The sequence below is a fragment of the Diadema setosum genome, chromosome 9 (genome assembly GCF_964275005.1).
Source record: "Diadema setosum chromosome 9, eeDiaSeto1, whole genome shotgun sequence".
In the NCBI taxonomy this organism is placed as follows: Eukaryota; Metazoa; Echinodermata; class Echinoidea; order Diadematoida; family Diadematidae; genus Diadema; species Diadema setosum.
Window position 1 is genome coordinate 7,413,957 of NC_092693.1, and position 15,181 is coordinate 7,429,137.

Genomic DNA, 15,181 nt, shown 5'->3' on the forward strand with positions numbered 1-15,181 from the left:
TTATAGCCAGTTGCGCGCACATTTCATGCCGCCATTTTGATTAGTCTTTTGTTACGTCACGGCTTGCGATGAACAGGGGGAGGTAAAAAAGAAGAAGAAAAAAGTCAGCGTAGGCCTGCGCTATATGCTGCAACTCTGCAAACCCTGTTCTGCGCACGCTAGCCGTGACGTAACAAAAGACTAACCAAAATGGCGGAGATCGCGTGCGCTGGCTATGCTTTCAGACCCAACTTGATCATTCTACCTATATAGTTCTGTGGACTATGTCCCTTTAAAGGTGCATGGTCCCGGTGTTTTAGTCAAATGTGTACGCGGGCGCACGGCGCAAGAATCCTATAGAGACCTACGCTATCGACTTCTCTTTGGCGCTTACGCTTTGGCCCACTTTCCCGAGTCCGAAGAAGTCCGATTCACTGTAGTCAGTGGTCCGATCACAGTTCGGTTCATGATTCGGCTGAGGAGGATGACAGCTTAAGCAAACTTCTTTTGTGATGTCATAATAACAAGCACATATGCACGCACCCTGGCATTACTACAGACTGCGCGATGCGCAAAGAAGACAACAAAGGCAACGTTACTTAGCAACACCTACGCACTTTACTCTTGATGACAGCTCAACTTCGGTAATCTTCCTATAGGAAGATGCTAACGGTGATCGGCAGTTATCATCAACAGCGCCATCTATACTACCGGGACTATGCCCCTTTAAAGTGAAAACTAAGTTCTGGTAAGGGCTTGAGAACCCGTCTGGCACCATTTCATATTTGCTTGCAATATATCGAAAGAGTCTACAAAGAAACTTACCTGGCTGACGCGGTTTGCCGGAATGATGAGTCGTTTTGGAGTATATTGAGAAAAATAATAAAAGTCGGTAAACCGACTTTTATTCCAGAAGGCTCCAGACTAACTCGGTCTCAAGGAAAATTCGACCCTATTTCAGACAATTTACACACAGTTCGTGATCGCCATGTTCATCAGTAGCCTACTCTATAATACTACGGGCACAGGCCAAACGAGGCCTTACTGAGCAGACAGGAAAGTGCGTGCTAATCCTGTACAAAACAAATGGACAGCGCGCGGTCCTCAAGCCTACTAGCAAAGACGCTTTATAATACGCACATCACCTCAGTTGCTGAGACGCGCGGTCTTTGAAGTTTTTGTTGTTGTTCATCAATTGTCTTTGATTGTTTTTAGAGGTGCTTGAGAGGCGCACACTAATTTTGCATGCGCGCCAAAGAGGTTTTTGATGCGAGTGTTGTAACAACTCGGACCATTACTGCGAGTAGCCAGAACGCTACAATGTAGTTTATACAGGCCGCTCCCGTGTGCATAGTATGGTTGGGTGTTCATAATATCGGACACCTAACGTTTTTCTATCAATAGAAACGTGAAAAATCTCACAATTTGCCTGAAATTTTACTCACGTGTGGAGAAAATACTCCGGATTCACAAGCGCGCACTGAAAATGCGATCTGAGGTACGCGCTCTAGATGGCGGCTTTGAACGCGTGGGGTGTCATTTTTTCCGCACTCAGTTGCAGGGCCCATATCGACCGACCACCCCGCCCTCTATTGACAATACGTATAAAGCGTACTTAAACGCGTTTTTTCGACAAGCTGCTGTTTTTTTCTAGTCGTAATATTTTTCCCCAATAATATTTGAATATATTTTGAATCCTTCGATATTACTTTTGAAGGACTGTTTGATGAATTTGACTTGATTTTCATTAGGAAACTTTTCATCGTAATTGAAATAAATTAGATGAGTCGGTTTGTTTTTTCACATTCATTTCTCGTTTCTGCATCAACTCGTACGGTCGTAGCGGGCGACAAAATGTTTACTAATATGTCATGTGTATGTGTAACGTGTGTGCACGATCGTACAAGCGGCGGTGACAATTTTGCGGTCAAAATCGTCAAATTTATTTCGGAAGGATACTCTACATCTAACAACGAGTCAGCAAAGGTAGGCCTAGTTATATGTAGTTACACGATAAACCTTATTCGATTTTGCTAAATTTCGGTAATTTAGAGGGAATACTTAGTTGTTTTCGCCACATTTTACTCGGTAGCGTAGCCCAGTGAAGAATCGAACACCGTTGCGCGTAGTCCCATGCGTACATTTTCTTTCTGTACGCGCAATGCCATTATAATGCGCGGTCGGTCGTTATGGACCCGGTCGGTGGGTTGGACCCCTACCATACTGTACAATCCAGAGGGAAAACCAGTAGCAGTACAACTCATCCCGCCGTCAAGCAAAGCGAGGCCGAGTTATTCCCGAGTCCGAGTCTAGCCTGACCCCGTTCGGGTAAGTTCCGAGACTGAATGTTTTTGGTTAATATCCCATTTTCGTCCTTACCCATCGAATATCTTGTTATTACAGCGTTATTCCGCACATTTCCTAGGCATACGTTCACATTTTGGAGCAAAATTTGACAACTTTTGCAGGCATACCAGAACTTTGTTTGGGCTTTAAGGTATCCTCATAAGGGCTGTAGGCTACGTAGTTTACTTTAGATGCATGCACGTCTAGATGACAAAACAACGAATTTGCTCCGCGCCCCGCGCGCGTGGCACCGAAATAAAAGTGCGTTGCACATGTGGTCTATCACTGGGCCGAATGCATACATCGAACAAGCAATTGCTTGTAAGCAATTGCTTCAAGCAAAAGCACAAGCTCGTCTAGTAAAAGGTGTAGCTCAAGCAATTGCTTAAATACATATGCATATTCTCTTGCTTGTGCACATACCTTTTGCTTGCATTCAGCAAGCAATTGCTTAGGGTTCGAACAATAGCGTCACGCCTGTGCGAACACAAGAACAAAGGCGAGTGTGGCAGCATGCATTTGAAAGGGCATGTGTGTGCGGAAACATTTCCTGACATAGCAGAAGAGCTATGAAATGACACTCATAAATGCACACACAGACGCACACACACACAACTATACACACACTCGTATTACTGGCTGATTCCCACCACTGCTTACAATAGCCCGCATCTGCCAGATCGCACGTGGAGAGACGTCTCCTTGCTCTCCACCGAAGTGAGACATCCTACCTGTTTTTCATCAAATTTTGCGTGCTAACCACTGGACATTCCAGATGTTGAAATGAAAAATTTCTTACTCTACTTAAGAGTAATTTCTTGTAGATTTATACCACTCCTTCACAATTGTTGTCTTTCTTCCATGAATATGAAAATGATACTTAAAAGGGAACGTCCCAGATAAGCAAAAGCTCAAGCTCATTTTACAGAGCTTGGAAAATCGTAAGCAATTGCTAGCAAGAACTAGCAAAAGGTATGTTTTATGCATACGTTTTTAAGCAAATGCTTGGTCTCTAAGCAATTGCTTGCGGACAGCAAGCAATTGCTAGCAAGAGCTTCTGCTCGCAAGCAATTGCTTGTTTTTATGCATACGGATTCGAGTAAAAGGCTAGCACAAGCAATTGCTCGCGTTTATGCATCCGGCCCAATGTCTTGACCCAGGTCAAATGATAGACCACAGTGCAACTCACTTTTATTTCGCGCGTACTCAAAATTGTAAGTTTAATATCTCACGTTAGGACTGTTTGGACTGAAGAGATCAGCGAAACATAAGGGACGATCAACATAGAGTGTAACAAACTTTTCTTCTCGGGTGATGTGATGGGCAAAACTACGCTTAATCACGTCATCAGCTCTTGACCAATCCTACAGCAAGATTCTTAGTATGTGGAATATAATAATGTAGGATATTCCTCCACAACATCGCATCGCCCCACATCTTCCCCTTCATTACCTCCGCCAAGGGAGGAGGTTATAACGTATTGTTTTCATTACCGTTGGTTTGTTAATTTGTTTGTTTGTCCGCGTGCAAAATTATTACTCAAAAAGTAGTTTGGAAATAGTTTGGACGAAACTTACAGGAAAGGTTGCGAATGGCACAAGTAACAGATGATTAAACTTTGGTAGTGATCCGAGAATTTTCAGGGAATTTATGAAGGAATATTTTGATATTTTGGCAGGTATATAGCAGGGTCAATGAACTTGGGAGTTCAAGCTGCGCGTATTTGAGGTTTGCAAGCGCGCATTAAAGTGCGTGCTCTAGTTTACTTCCATATGGAAAACTTTCGCACGATTTCGCGCATTTAGGGTTGACAGACCAGAGTGCACGTAGTCGCCGAGAGCCAACTGCCGAGTGCACTCGAGCATAATATGGGAAAGAGCGGACTCGTCCATTGTACGGGAATCGGGAGAACCGTGCGTGTGCTTATTGGAGGGACAGAATACGTCTTTCAAGACAATAGCAGATCTGTACTACCATTTGTTTTTTCGGACTAGTTTAATAGTTGAACATGTTTGCATTACGAATAATGTAAAAAGAACGACATTTCCATTTCACCACACAAGTTGATCATTCACGAGCACACACACCAACGCGTACAGTATCTACATAATGGGTTCACACACCCCTGTTGATTTAATGGGACTGAACCATGGTCTGTTCAAGCACGGCTTGTTGCAACCTCAAGTCATCTCTGCCGAGCAAAATACGCATGATGATCCTTGAATTTGGCAATATTTAGCTCTGAAAGAAGTGGTGATACACTCTGCCGGATTGTCAGAATATTAATAAAGACTAATCTGTTATAATGTGGACGAAAGACGATTCAAAAGGCATGATATCCAGCGAAAATTGTGAATAACTTGAACTCTCCCGCCTTCGTTTCACAGCACAAACACAATCGTTTGTTTACGCACACTCGTCCGTTTCCGTAAGCATTAGGGGAATTGTGTACAATGGACAGCACAAGAGCTCGCACGCTTTAGCAAAGTCACAAGCAGTTTTGTAAAACATTCTTTGATTTGACAAGAAAAGTGCCCTAATTTCTCTCTGACCAATCAAAGCAAGTTATACATCACTGAAGAGCCCAAACATTCTACTTCATTTTGAAGTGCGAGGGTAAACAATTCCACCAAGCTTCCGTGGTACAGCCTGTGATTTATATGGGCATGTCCGAAAATTATGGCTTATTTTGGGTACTCCGCCATAGACAAACTCAAGATTTGGTGATTTGAAGCAGAATTTCAGAGGAAAAGTGCCCTAATTTCCCCAAACCTATTTTTGGGGGAAATACACGGAGTAGAAAGAGGGTACATTCTAGTTTCATTTGGAGTGCGAGGGTTTTGAATTCATAGCCATGTTTTTTGTGCAGAGCTATTTTTGTCCCAAAGGAGGGGGGTATGACGCGTCTTTTCACGTGTTATAAGCACCGGTGCTCTCGTTCCGGAGCAAATGCGCGCAAGTTTTCCATATGAGTGTAATGTATATTTAGGATATTTTGGGGATAACTTCCTGTTCATTAACAACTCAACTTAAATTCCCTTGCTTTTGTATACTCACCTCAGAATATAACACCAAGATTATTTACTATTAATTTCCTGTCGTTAATTACCCTTGTTTGATGTTTACATCAAGGAGTCATTTAATCACCCTCGTAACAACCCTTCTTTGTCCCTGGTTTAATTACCCAAAGATTATATACACACACCTTGTGAACCACCAGACTCTTTGTCTGCCCCTTATCTTCTAATACTTCCTCCTCCACAAAAGAATCCCCCTCCTTTAATTGGTCAAACATCACCCCTTAGGACAACCCCTTTGGTCACTCTTTTTAGTTATCCCTTTTTGATTGGTTGTCTTACCAAAATTCTCACCCATCACCCATTGAACATTTCCAAGTTTGGTGTTCTTTCCAAGCCCCCAAGAGGGGTAATGATTTCGACATCAGAGAGTCAACCTCTACTTGATATTGCTCTCTCTCTCTCCTGCATCTTGGTACTTCTATATTTTACTCTGATGTACGTACTCGTCATTTAACTTGTCATTAAACTTCATCGTGATATTTCTGAACGATTGTGAATAAACACTTTGCATCGGTGAAACGTACCAAAACTGTACCTGAGCTCCTTCATTTCTGCTTCATAATAACATTCCAAATGTAACACCACCCGTTACATTACATGGTGGAGAACCTTATATCGATCCTATATCGGAATACCTCATCATTACAACTCGACATCGCTTTTGGAAGGAGACTTTCACCAGACCATGCAGGCCGAGCATTAATAGGACCGTGGGAGCATGCAACCTGAAAATTGTTGAAATGTGACTGTAACAGATTTTTCGTCGACTTCGAAACTGCAGTGCTTACGAATCAGGCGATGGACTTCAACAATTATTTAGACAACGAATTTTGTGGTGACATGGCCTTTGCAAATGACGACTGATTGACGACCGACTTGGATGACGACGCAATGAGGACTACGACGACCACGACCTGAGGGACGTACTAAGAGGACCCATGACTGGTGTTGACGCGGATGCAGCTCCAGGGAAAATTCTTCAAAGATGGACGCTTTGCTGAATAATGACTGACACATTTCGACAACGATAGGACCACCAGATGGATTCAGGACCAGACACTTACAGTGGAAACACTAATAACATTTTCAAGGATAATTGACTCTTAACTTGGAGGACTGATAGTTTGATTGCTTATTGTGATTATTTTCTTGTTTTTGGAATACTATACTATGCAATCATTTTGGGAACTGGAGAATTGGTTGCATCCTTTCACATTGGGTAAGTGGAACTTTGATTGTTATTACTGTCCCAGTGTGAGAGATATTTGAGAGTATGTTGATTTTGATTAGTGCTTACTGAGTTTGCATTATTTTATTTTGACTGGTTATTTGTATTTAATCCTCATGTGTTTCCTTATGAATTTTTCATACTCGCATTTGTTTGACTGTTATTACTGATCTTTGACTTTGATATTTGATTAGATAGGCTTTGTGTTACTCAATATTACACCATGACCAATCACAGTACCAATACCACCATGACCACCAGTAGGACCCTCCGACAGACCGACTTTTTACCGACTAAATTTTCTGGCAGCCGACTAGATTACAATGACTGTACTGCCCATATTTTGACCTTTGAAGACTATTTAGACGCCCATGACATTGACTCGGACAATGCTGGCAACTTGACGACTATACTTAAGACTTTCAAGCGGACTTTAGAGGGACAGGCCAGACTCTGGATAGACAAATTGACTTTCACTACTTATGACGACCTAAAGACGGCTTTCACTAGGCGATTTAGCCCCGCCAAATCGACTTTTGCTAGGGTTACTGACTTTAACACCATGACTATGACTGATGGAGAGAGTGTCGAAACTTTTCTCCAACGACTCAGACAGACTGCCTCCTACATAGACTATGGGGAGAAGCAAATAAAGGACCGTTTACTTGCTGCACTGACCCCCGACTGTCGCGCCGCCATTCTTATGGCATCGCCGACATCAACGACCACCCCTGACGAGATAGCCGCGAAAGCGCAGCTTTTCATAGATCTTAGGACTGACACTACCCCGACAAAAGAGGTGACATTCGCAACCCAAGACGATGTCGACCTCCTAAGTGAGGAAATTTCCTCCCTTAGATTTAAAACCGAACAGAAAGACTCCCGAGGACGAAGACGAAATCGACATTCCCAACACAATGACTCTGACCGCAGTACCAGCCGCAGCGCTAGTAGGACTCGACATAGGGATGACCACAACAGACATGAACGTAGTTTAAGTAGGGACCGACATCATTCTGACTACAGACGTAGTGTAAGTAGAGACAGACGACATGATAGTAGAGACAGACATCCTGGACGGCGCTCTCCTTCTCGTGATCGTTATCGGTCACAAAGCCGAGGACGCGACCAACGGTCTCGACCTCGATTCGCTGGCAAGTGTGACTATTGTCACATTCCTGGCCATTTTTGGAGGGATTGTCGGCATAGGTTGAGAGACATTGAACGCGACAGACGACCCCAATATTACGGACCACCCCCACCCCACAGACAACAATACAATGACTATAACCGACATCATCATCGACAACAACAACAACAACAACAACAACAACAACAACAACAACAACATCTACAATACACAGGACAGTACTTCGACACACATCCCCAGGGTTTTCATTAAGGGAGGAAAATAGAAGCGCTCTCTATTCCACCTCCCAAAATGAACACCCCAGGCCTAGGGACGGACAAAAACTCAAATCGACATACTTAGGGACAGAGGACGTAGACCTGCAACTGACTAGTAATAACTTTGTAAAGGGACGAATTGACAGTGGTAAGCACATTTTCATTCTTTTTGACAGTGGTGCTACCAAGACATTGATTTCTGACCGCTATGTTAAATCAACTCCACACCTTTCCAACCTAAAGAGGCAGAGCGTGACTCCTACTCGATTTAAACTAGGGAACGGGCAGTTCCTTGAAGCGCAAACCGCGATTAAATTCAGAGTCACAATTCAAGGTTACAAATTCGAAATTTCTGCTCTAGTCGTTGAAAACCTTGTTGGTGTTGATTTGATATTAGGCAATAACACACTTTCGGACGTAGACGGGACTTTGACTTTCAGGGACCATAGGTTCAAAATCAAACGGCGTAGGATACCATTTTCCCCTACATCAAAGGTGAAAATCGAACCATTTCAGTCCAGACTCATGACACTACAGGGACATACACCTGCCCACTTACGTAACTCGGACGTCATACTGACTTCCAATGACTACCTCAGTAGGCACTGCCCATCAACAATGGTGGTAAAACTAACAAAAGGTGCGACTCAAATCATTGTGACTAATACTACTGACAGACCTCTACATTTCTCTAAGGGTAGGGTGATTGCCTTTCTCGACACTACTAACCCCGTACGTGTGACTGAGCCCCTCCCAGTAGATAACATAACTATGACCTTGACTGACAACACACATGCACTTTACTCCACTCAGCTTGACACCGCAGACAGTAACCTTGACAACCCCACTAGGCAAGCAAACCTTGACAAATACCCCCACCTTGATCCCAATGACCCCATTGCTAACATGACTGAAGACCAAATCATTAGAGCCCATATTGACTTAAAGGATAGTGTGCTTTCTCCCTCTGAAAAAAATGAGTTGATACAGATCCTTAAAGACAACAGACCCGCATTCTCCCTCTATGGTGAGCTATCTAGTTGCCCAAACTTTGAAGTAGACATACACTTGACCAATGACGAACCATTTTTCATTCGACCATACTTTGCTACTGAACCTGACAAACGACAAATCGAAAAGGAACTGACCAAACTCGTGAAACTTGGTATACTTGAGGTTGGACATCAGGCATACACCTCGCCTGTGTTACTCATTGCCAAGAAAGACAAGACTGAAAAACGAGTAGTGACCGACTTTCGTTACCTGAACTCTAGAATTAGACGTATCAACCATCCCTTTCCCCTACTGACTGAAACCCTTAAACGCATCGGACATGCTAAGACTAAAGTAATGAGTGTCATCGACCTCAAATCTGCCTTTCACTGCATTCCTCTCTCTAAACAAGCACAACAGTATACCGGCATTGCCTCCTATCATGGAGGAAAGCACTATTACTATAAACGACTTGCCCAAGGACTTAACATTTCACCCGGACTATTCCAAGCAAAAATCGACAACATTCTAGGCACCATTCCCAACTCCCGCAATTTCTGCATTGCTCACCATGATGACATAATCCTATTTAGCCCTGACAAGACATCCCACAAACTCCACATGACCAAAGTATTACAGGCCCTCTCTGACAATGGACTTAAAATCTCTCCTAAGAAATGTAAACTCTTCACCAATGACGTAGACTACATGGGACATAGGATAACTATTAACTCAGACGGTGAGGCTTGTTTTCGACCACTGAACAATAGATGCGCCTCTATACACAACATGACTCGACCCAAGACACCCAGACAAGTTAGACGGTTAATTGGTGCTGTCAATTATGTTGCAGGATTCTTCCCCAACATACAGTCTATTTTGAAGCCACTACACCAGCTTACCCGAAAGAGTAAGAAATTCAAATGGACTGACGAACATGAACGCGCCTTTAACAAAATCAAAGACCTCATGACCAAACCCCCTATACTACACATGCCTACGAATACCGGACGATTCACACTTTACAGTGACACATCACTTACTGCGACTGGATCTTACTTGACTCAAATCATCAACGGACATGAAAGAGTTATAGGCTATTACTCTAAAGTTCTCCCTGACGCTTGCCAGAGGTATAGTGTAACAGAACTAGAATTGTTTGGCCTTTTGATAAACATAACTGCTTTCAAACACTTGTTGCGTGGTTGTGAATTCAATGCATTTGTTGATCACAGCTCAATTGTTCAGATATTAAAGTCCAAAGATGAACCATCCACCACCCGCCTTCAGAAACTAATCTTGAAATTATCAGAGTACTCCTTTAAGATTGCATACAAGAAGGGTACCGAACTTGTCTTAGCAGATTTTCTGTCTCGCATACCAAGCGACAAACATGCCGAAATAGATCATGTAGTGCCCATTTCATTTAGTTTAGTTGATAATCATGACCTAGATCATCTTAATCCTATACAACCTGCCGAGCGTCCAGTGACACGCGCCTTTGCTAAAAAGATGGGTATTTCTGTTCCCAATCTTTATCCTGACAGACCCAAAACTAACAACCACAACAATATTGATACTGACACCGCCCCACCCCCTGAACCAGTCATCACACCTGCACCCAATAACAATACCCCACATTCGCATGAACCGGCCAATCAGAGATCAGCATTAGACACACCCCATGACCTGCCCCCAACTACGACACACTTTGCCCAACATGACCATAACAGACCCAACACACAGAAACCAACACCTAAAGCTCCGAAGGAAACAGAACCTAGACTGGTGGACAAACAAAATGAGTCACCGTGTACACAAACATACAGGGGTGTGCCCCCAGACTTGTTTACAGCCCCTAAGCCACTGATCTCAAATGTTGGGCAGATTGTTGCTCCACATATACCCAAACAACATGACATAGACAAAGTACTAGACTTGATAAAGAGAAAAATCATCCGTGACTACAACCTGCCAATTGACATACGAAGACTTAAGACAGAACAAGAGACATCTCCAGTTTTCAAGCCGATCTATGACTTTCTAGCCCATGACATATTACCTAGTGACAAAAAGGCAGCGAAAACAATTCAGCTGAAAGCTGAGCAATACATCCTATGTGATGGTATATTATTCCGCCTTTTCTTTGACAAGACTGACGACTTTAAACTACAACTTGCTGTACCAGAATCACTGACTGATGTTATCATTTCACAATACCATGACAACCTACTTAGCAACCACCAAGGAACAATGCGCACTTACTTGACAATACGACGTAATTACTATATGCCACAGATGTTTGACAGGGTACAAAACTATGTCAAAGCTTGCCTGAGATGCCAACAGTTCCGTGGCAAACCAGACAAGTTACGCCCATTTCACACTCATGTACCTGACTCCTATCGACCCTTTGACAGAATAAGCCTTGACTTTAAGACCATGCCTACCTCGGCAACTGGTTTTAGACATTTGATGGTCATTTGTGACGAGATAACCCGCTTTGTTATTTGTGCCCCACTTCGCACTCTCGATGCCGAAACAATTTGTGAGGCATTGATACAAAAGGTTATCTGCATTTTCGGACCCCCTTCCTGCCTTGTGACTGACGCAGCAGCCGCTCTCACAGGCAAACTACTGACTACACTGTGTACCGCCCTGAACATTGATAGGAAAGTGATTAGTGTTGCAAACCACGGCAGCTTACAAGTTGAACGCCACATTCGAACACTCTCTGACTTCCTCAAGGTGAACTTAAACCAATTTGGAACAGATTGGGTTCGGTTTATTCCCACTACTTGCTATGCCTACAACTCATTCTCTTCCCCTCATCTAGGTGACCACTGCCCTTACCAACTTGTATTTGGACGAGACCCCCCAACCATGACTAACTTGACCTTCAACCCAATGTCTGGTCTGACCCAGACTTATGACGAATATGTTTCCCATCTCAAACGGAAATTTGACCAGATCTCTCACACGATGCTTTCGCTTCAAAGGAGAACTCAAGACAAGCAGAATGTCGCCATTACAAATAAACTACGGCAAACTCCTATCTATTCAGTAGGACAGCTAGTCTATTTGTACAAGCCAACTTCTTCCTCCCTCACTGCAAACTCGAGAAAGATTGCAGCTGCTTGGGTCGGACCTTTAGTTGTGCATGAAGTGCTCGATAGAACCCACTTCATTCTCTCCACTCTCAAAGGTGAAATTCTGCGAGATATCTTCAACTACAACAGGTTGAAACCCTGTTTCATGAAAGCATCGGATGAGAGGAAACCCATCACCCACCTCCAGCGACTGAAAGAGGCACTTGGAAAGACAGTGACCCCTGGAGACGGTGAAACCTCTGACAAACCATCAGTAAATTTTATTGATGAGCATGACCACACCCCTCCTAAATGCACTGCTGATCACATCATGTGCTTTCAGACGACAGACCCAATCCAAACATCTGACTATGTGACATCCATCACCCCTAACAACGGAATAGCCGCCCCAACCCCCCTACGACAAACTGACCTTGAACGACAATTTGACCTTCTAACAACTGCGCCTTCTGACAATGACATGACCCTACACCGAGGACGATTTAAGAACGGGCAATTACAAGTACTGACTTCTTTCATTAGGACTCCGACTGACAGTAATAACCCAAAAGAGGTTAGATTTTGGTGGAACATAGGACTGTATACAGACACAAGTAACTTGATAAGACAAATTCTGATTGATAGAATCATTCCTGTCACGGGAACACCAAAGAAATATATGAAACGATTATACACATGATTTTCTTGATAAGCTTTATAAGTCTAAAGCTGTATATGATATATTTCTTTGTCATTTTATGATTTGTTGTATTTGTTGCTGAAGATATACGATTATACACATGATTTTCTTGATAAGCTTTATAAGTCTAAAGCTGTATATGATATATTTCTTTGTCATTTTATGATTTGTTGTATTTGTTGCTGAAGATATACGTAACTTTCACATTATCAATCTCATTGCCAAAATAATGAGAATATAAGCTTTGGAATCCTTTTTCAAGGCTGTGTAATTGCATGTTATATTATTGTATCAAATTAATTGTCTTGACACTGATTGGAGAAATTTGAGTTTAAACTCATTTTAATAAACAGACTTGAAAGTGTCTGTTCTTTCGCTTACTTCTATTGTTATCAATTTGGAGAAATTTACTTTCTTATCGAGTGAGGTTTGAGAGTCATATTCTTCTGTGTACATCCTTCACTGAAGTGATAATTCCTATAGGCCGCACAGATAGCTCTCATACCTCGAGCGCACTCGTTACCTCTCCGCTGATACTCAATTAGATGCTTGGAAATTAGCGTCTGCGAGAATGACTCAAATTCTTGATTATGATTTGATATATTAATTTTCGCTGATATTTCCTGATTTGCTCTTTTAATCATGAATTCCTATTCATGCATATTTTGTGCTGGTTTGATAATTGAGCATATTGAAGTTATAGATTATAGTCATTGCTCAGTTGTTATTATTATGGTTGAAGAAATTGACCATTTTAGGATAATTATGTTGAAGAATATTGCATTAGTTTTGGTTACTTTATTCACTGTATCTCATTGTAAATAGATCATCATTATGTCATTTAAATGTGTGAGAGTGAATGTGTGAAAGTGATAGTGGGACAGTAATGATTTGAGTTCCACTACCTACCATTCATTTGTTTTTATTTATAATATCTATCATTTTGTTTTCCAACATTCAGATTCTGGAAATTCCAGAAGCCTCTCTTTGTTCTGATTTGTTTGTAATATTTTAACCCCCCCCCCCCGAGCCTTGTTTCCTAACAAAAGGGGATGTAATGTATATTTAGGATATTTTGGGGATAACTTCCTGTTCATTAACAACTCAACTTAAATTCCCTTGCTTTTGTATACTCACCTCAGAATATAACACCAAGATTATTTACTATTAATTTCCTGTCGTTAATTACCCTTGTTTGATGTTTACATCAAGGAGTCATTTAATCACCCTCGTAACAACCCTTCTTTGTCCCTGGTTTAATTACCCAAAGATTATATACACACACCTTGTGAACCACCAGACTCTTTGTCTGCCCCTTATCTTCTAATACTTCCTCCTCCACAAAAGAATCCCCCTCCTTTAATTGGTCAAACATCACCCCTTAGGACAACCCCTTTGGTCACTCTTTTTAGTTATCCCTTTTTGATTGGTTGTCTTACCAAAATTCTCACCCATCACCCATTGAACATTTCCAAGTTTGGTGTTCTTTCCAAGCCCCCAAGAGGGGTAATGATTTCGACATCAGAGAGTCAACCTCTACTTGATATTGCTCTCTCTCTCTCCTGCATCTTGGTACTTCTATATTTTACTCTGATGTACGTACTCGTCATTTAACTTGTCATTAAACTTCATCGTGATATTTCTGAACGATTGTGAATAAACACTTTGCATCGGTGAAACGTACCAAAACTGTACCTGAGCTCCTTCATTTCTGCTTCATAATAACATTCCAAATGTAACACCACCCGTTACATTACATGAGGGCGAGACGCGCCGAGCAGCTGAGGGTTTATGACGTAACAAAGGATTCTATATTGGGAAACCGGGAGATTTTTCAGCATGTAAACGTACGTGTGGGTTGAAATCACTGACTCGAAAGGTCATAGTGAACCCATAGTGGAGTGTCCTAGTGGAGTGTCCTCTTCGGGAGAGCAAGATACTAGTACATGTAATCGATCGGTGGAAAGAAGCTGCTTGGCGGAGGTCTGCGCTCGCAGAGTGCTTTTCTAGTTTGTTCTATTTCTTTTTTTCCAATATAATACTCTGCCTAATTTCGAGTTTTTGGTTAAAACTAATAGGCCTCGGTGCATCCAAAAGTACTTCACTTTCGGGCTGCGCTCGTGCAGTGATTATACAGTATACTGTTTTGGAGTCATCCCGAAACGCAATGAAAGGCAAAACTCGTGGAAAGATTGATGTTTCATTCAAATTTCAAATTAGACGCTATTCAATGAACGCAAAACAAAAGCAAACATTTATCCTTGTGAAGTAATTCACACTTTGTGCTGAGGGATATAGTGTTAGATTTTGCTGTTAGTTCGAATTTTTGATTAGGTGTAAACCAGTACAGGAAACTGGA

General features: G+C 42.2%; 2 protein-coding genes across 2 annotated transcripts in view; one reads left to right on the top strand and one right to left on the bottom strand.

Moving 5' to 3' along the window:
- Positions 1-15,181, bottom strand: part of LOC140232902 (heterogeneous nuclear ribonucleoprotein C-like 1) — a 281,840-nt gene that overhangs the window by 56,528 nt on the left and 210,131 nt on the right. The window lies entirely within an intron of this gene.
- Positions 6,857-7,847, top strand: LOC140232799 (uncharacterized). The gene is made up of 2 exons (XM_072312915.1): positions 6,857-7,583; positions 7,750-7,847. The coding sequence occupies exons 1-2, from the start codon at positions 6,857-6,859 to the stop codon at positions 7,845-7,847; spliced, it is 825 nt and encodes a 274-aa protein (XP_072169016.1).

Excerpts from the sequence above, each read along its gene's own strand:
- LOC140232799 (XM_072312915.1), top strand. The coding sequence starts at position 6,857 with ATGACCAATCACAGTACCAATACCACCATGACCACCAGTAGGACCCTC. Across the intron at positions 7,584-7,749 it reads CAGTACCAGCCGCAGCGCTA|CCGAGGACGCGACCAACGGT; the intron begins GTAGGACTCGAC and ends TCGGTCACAAAG.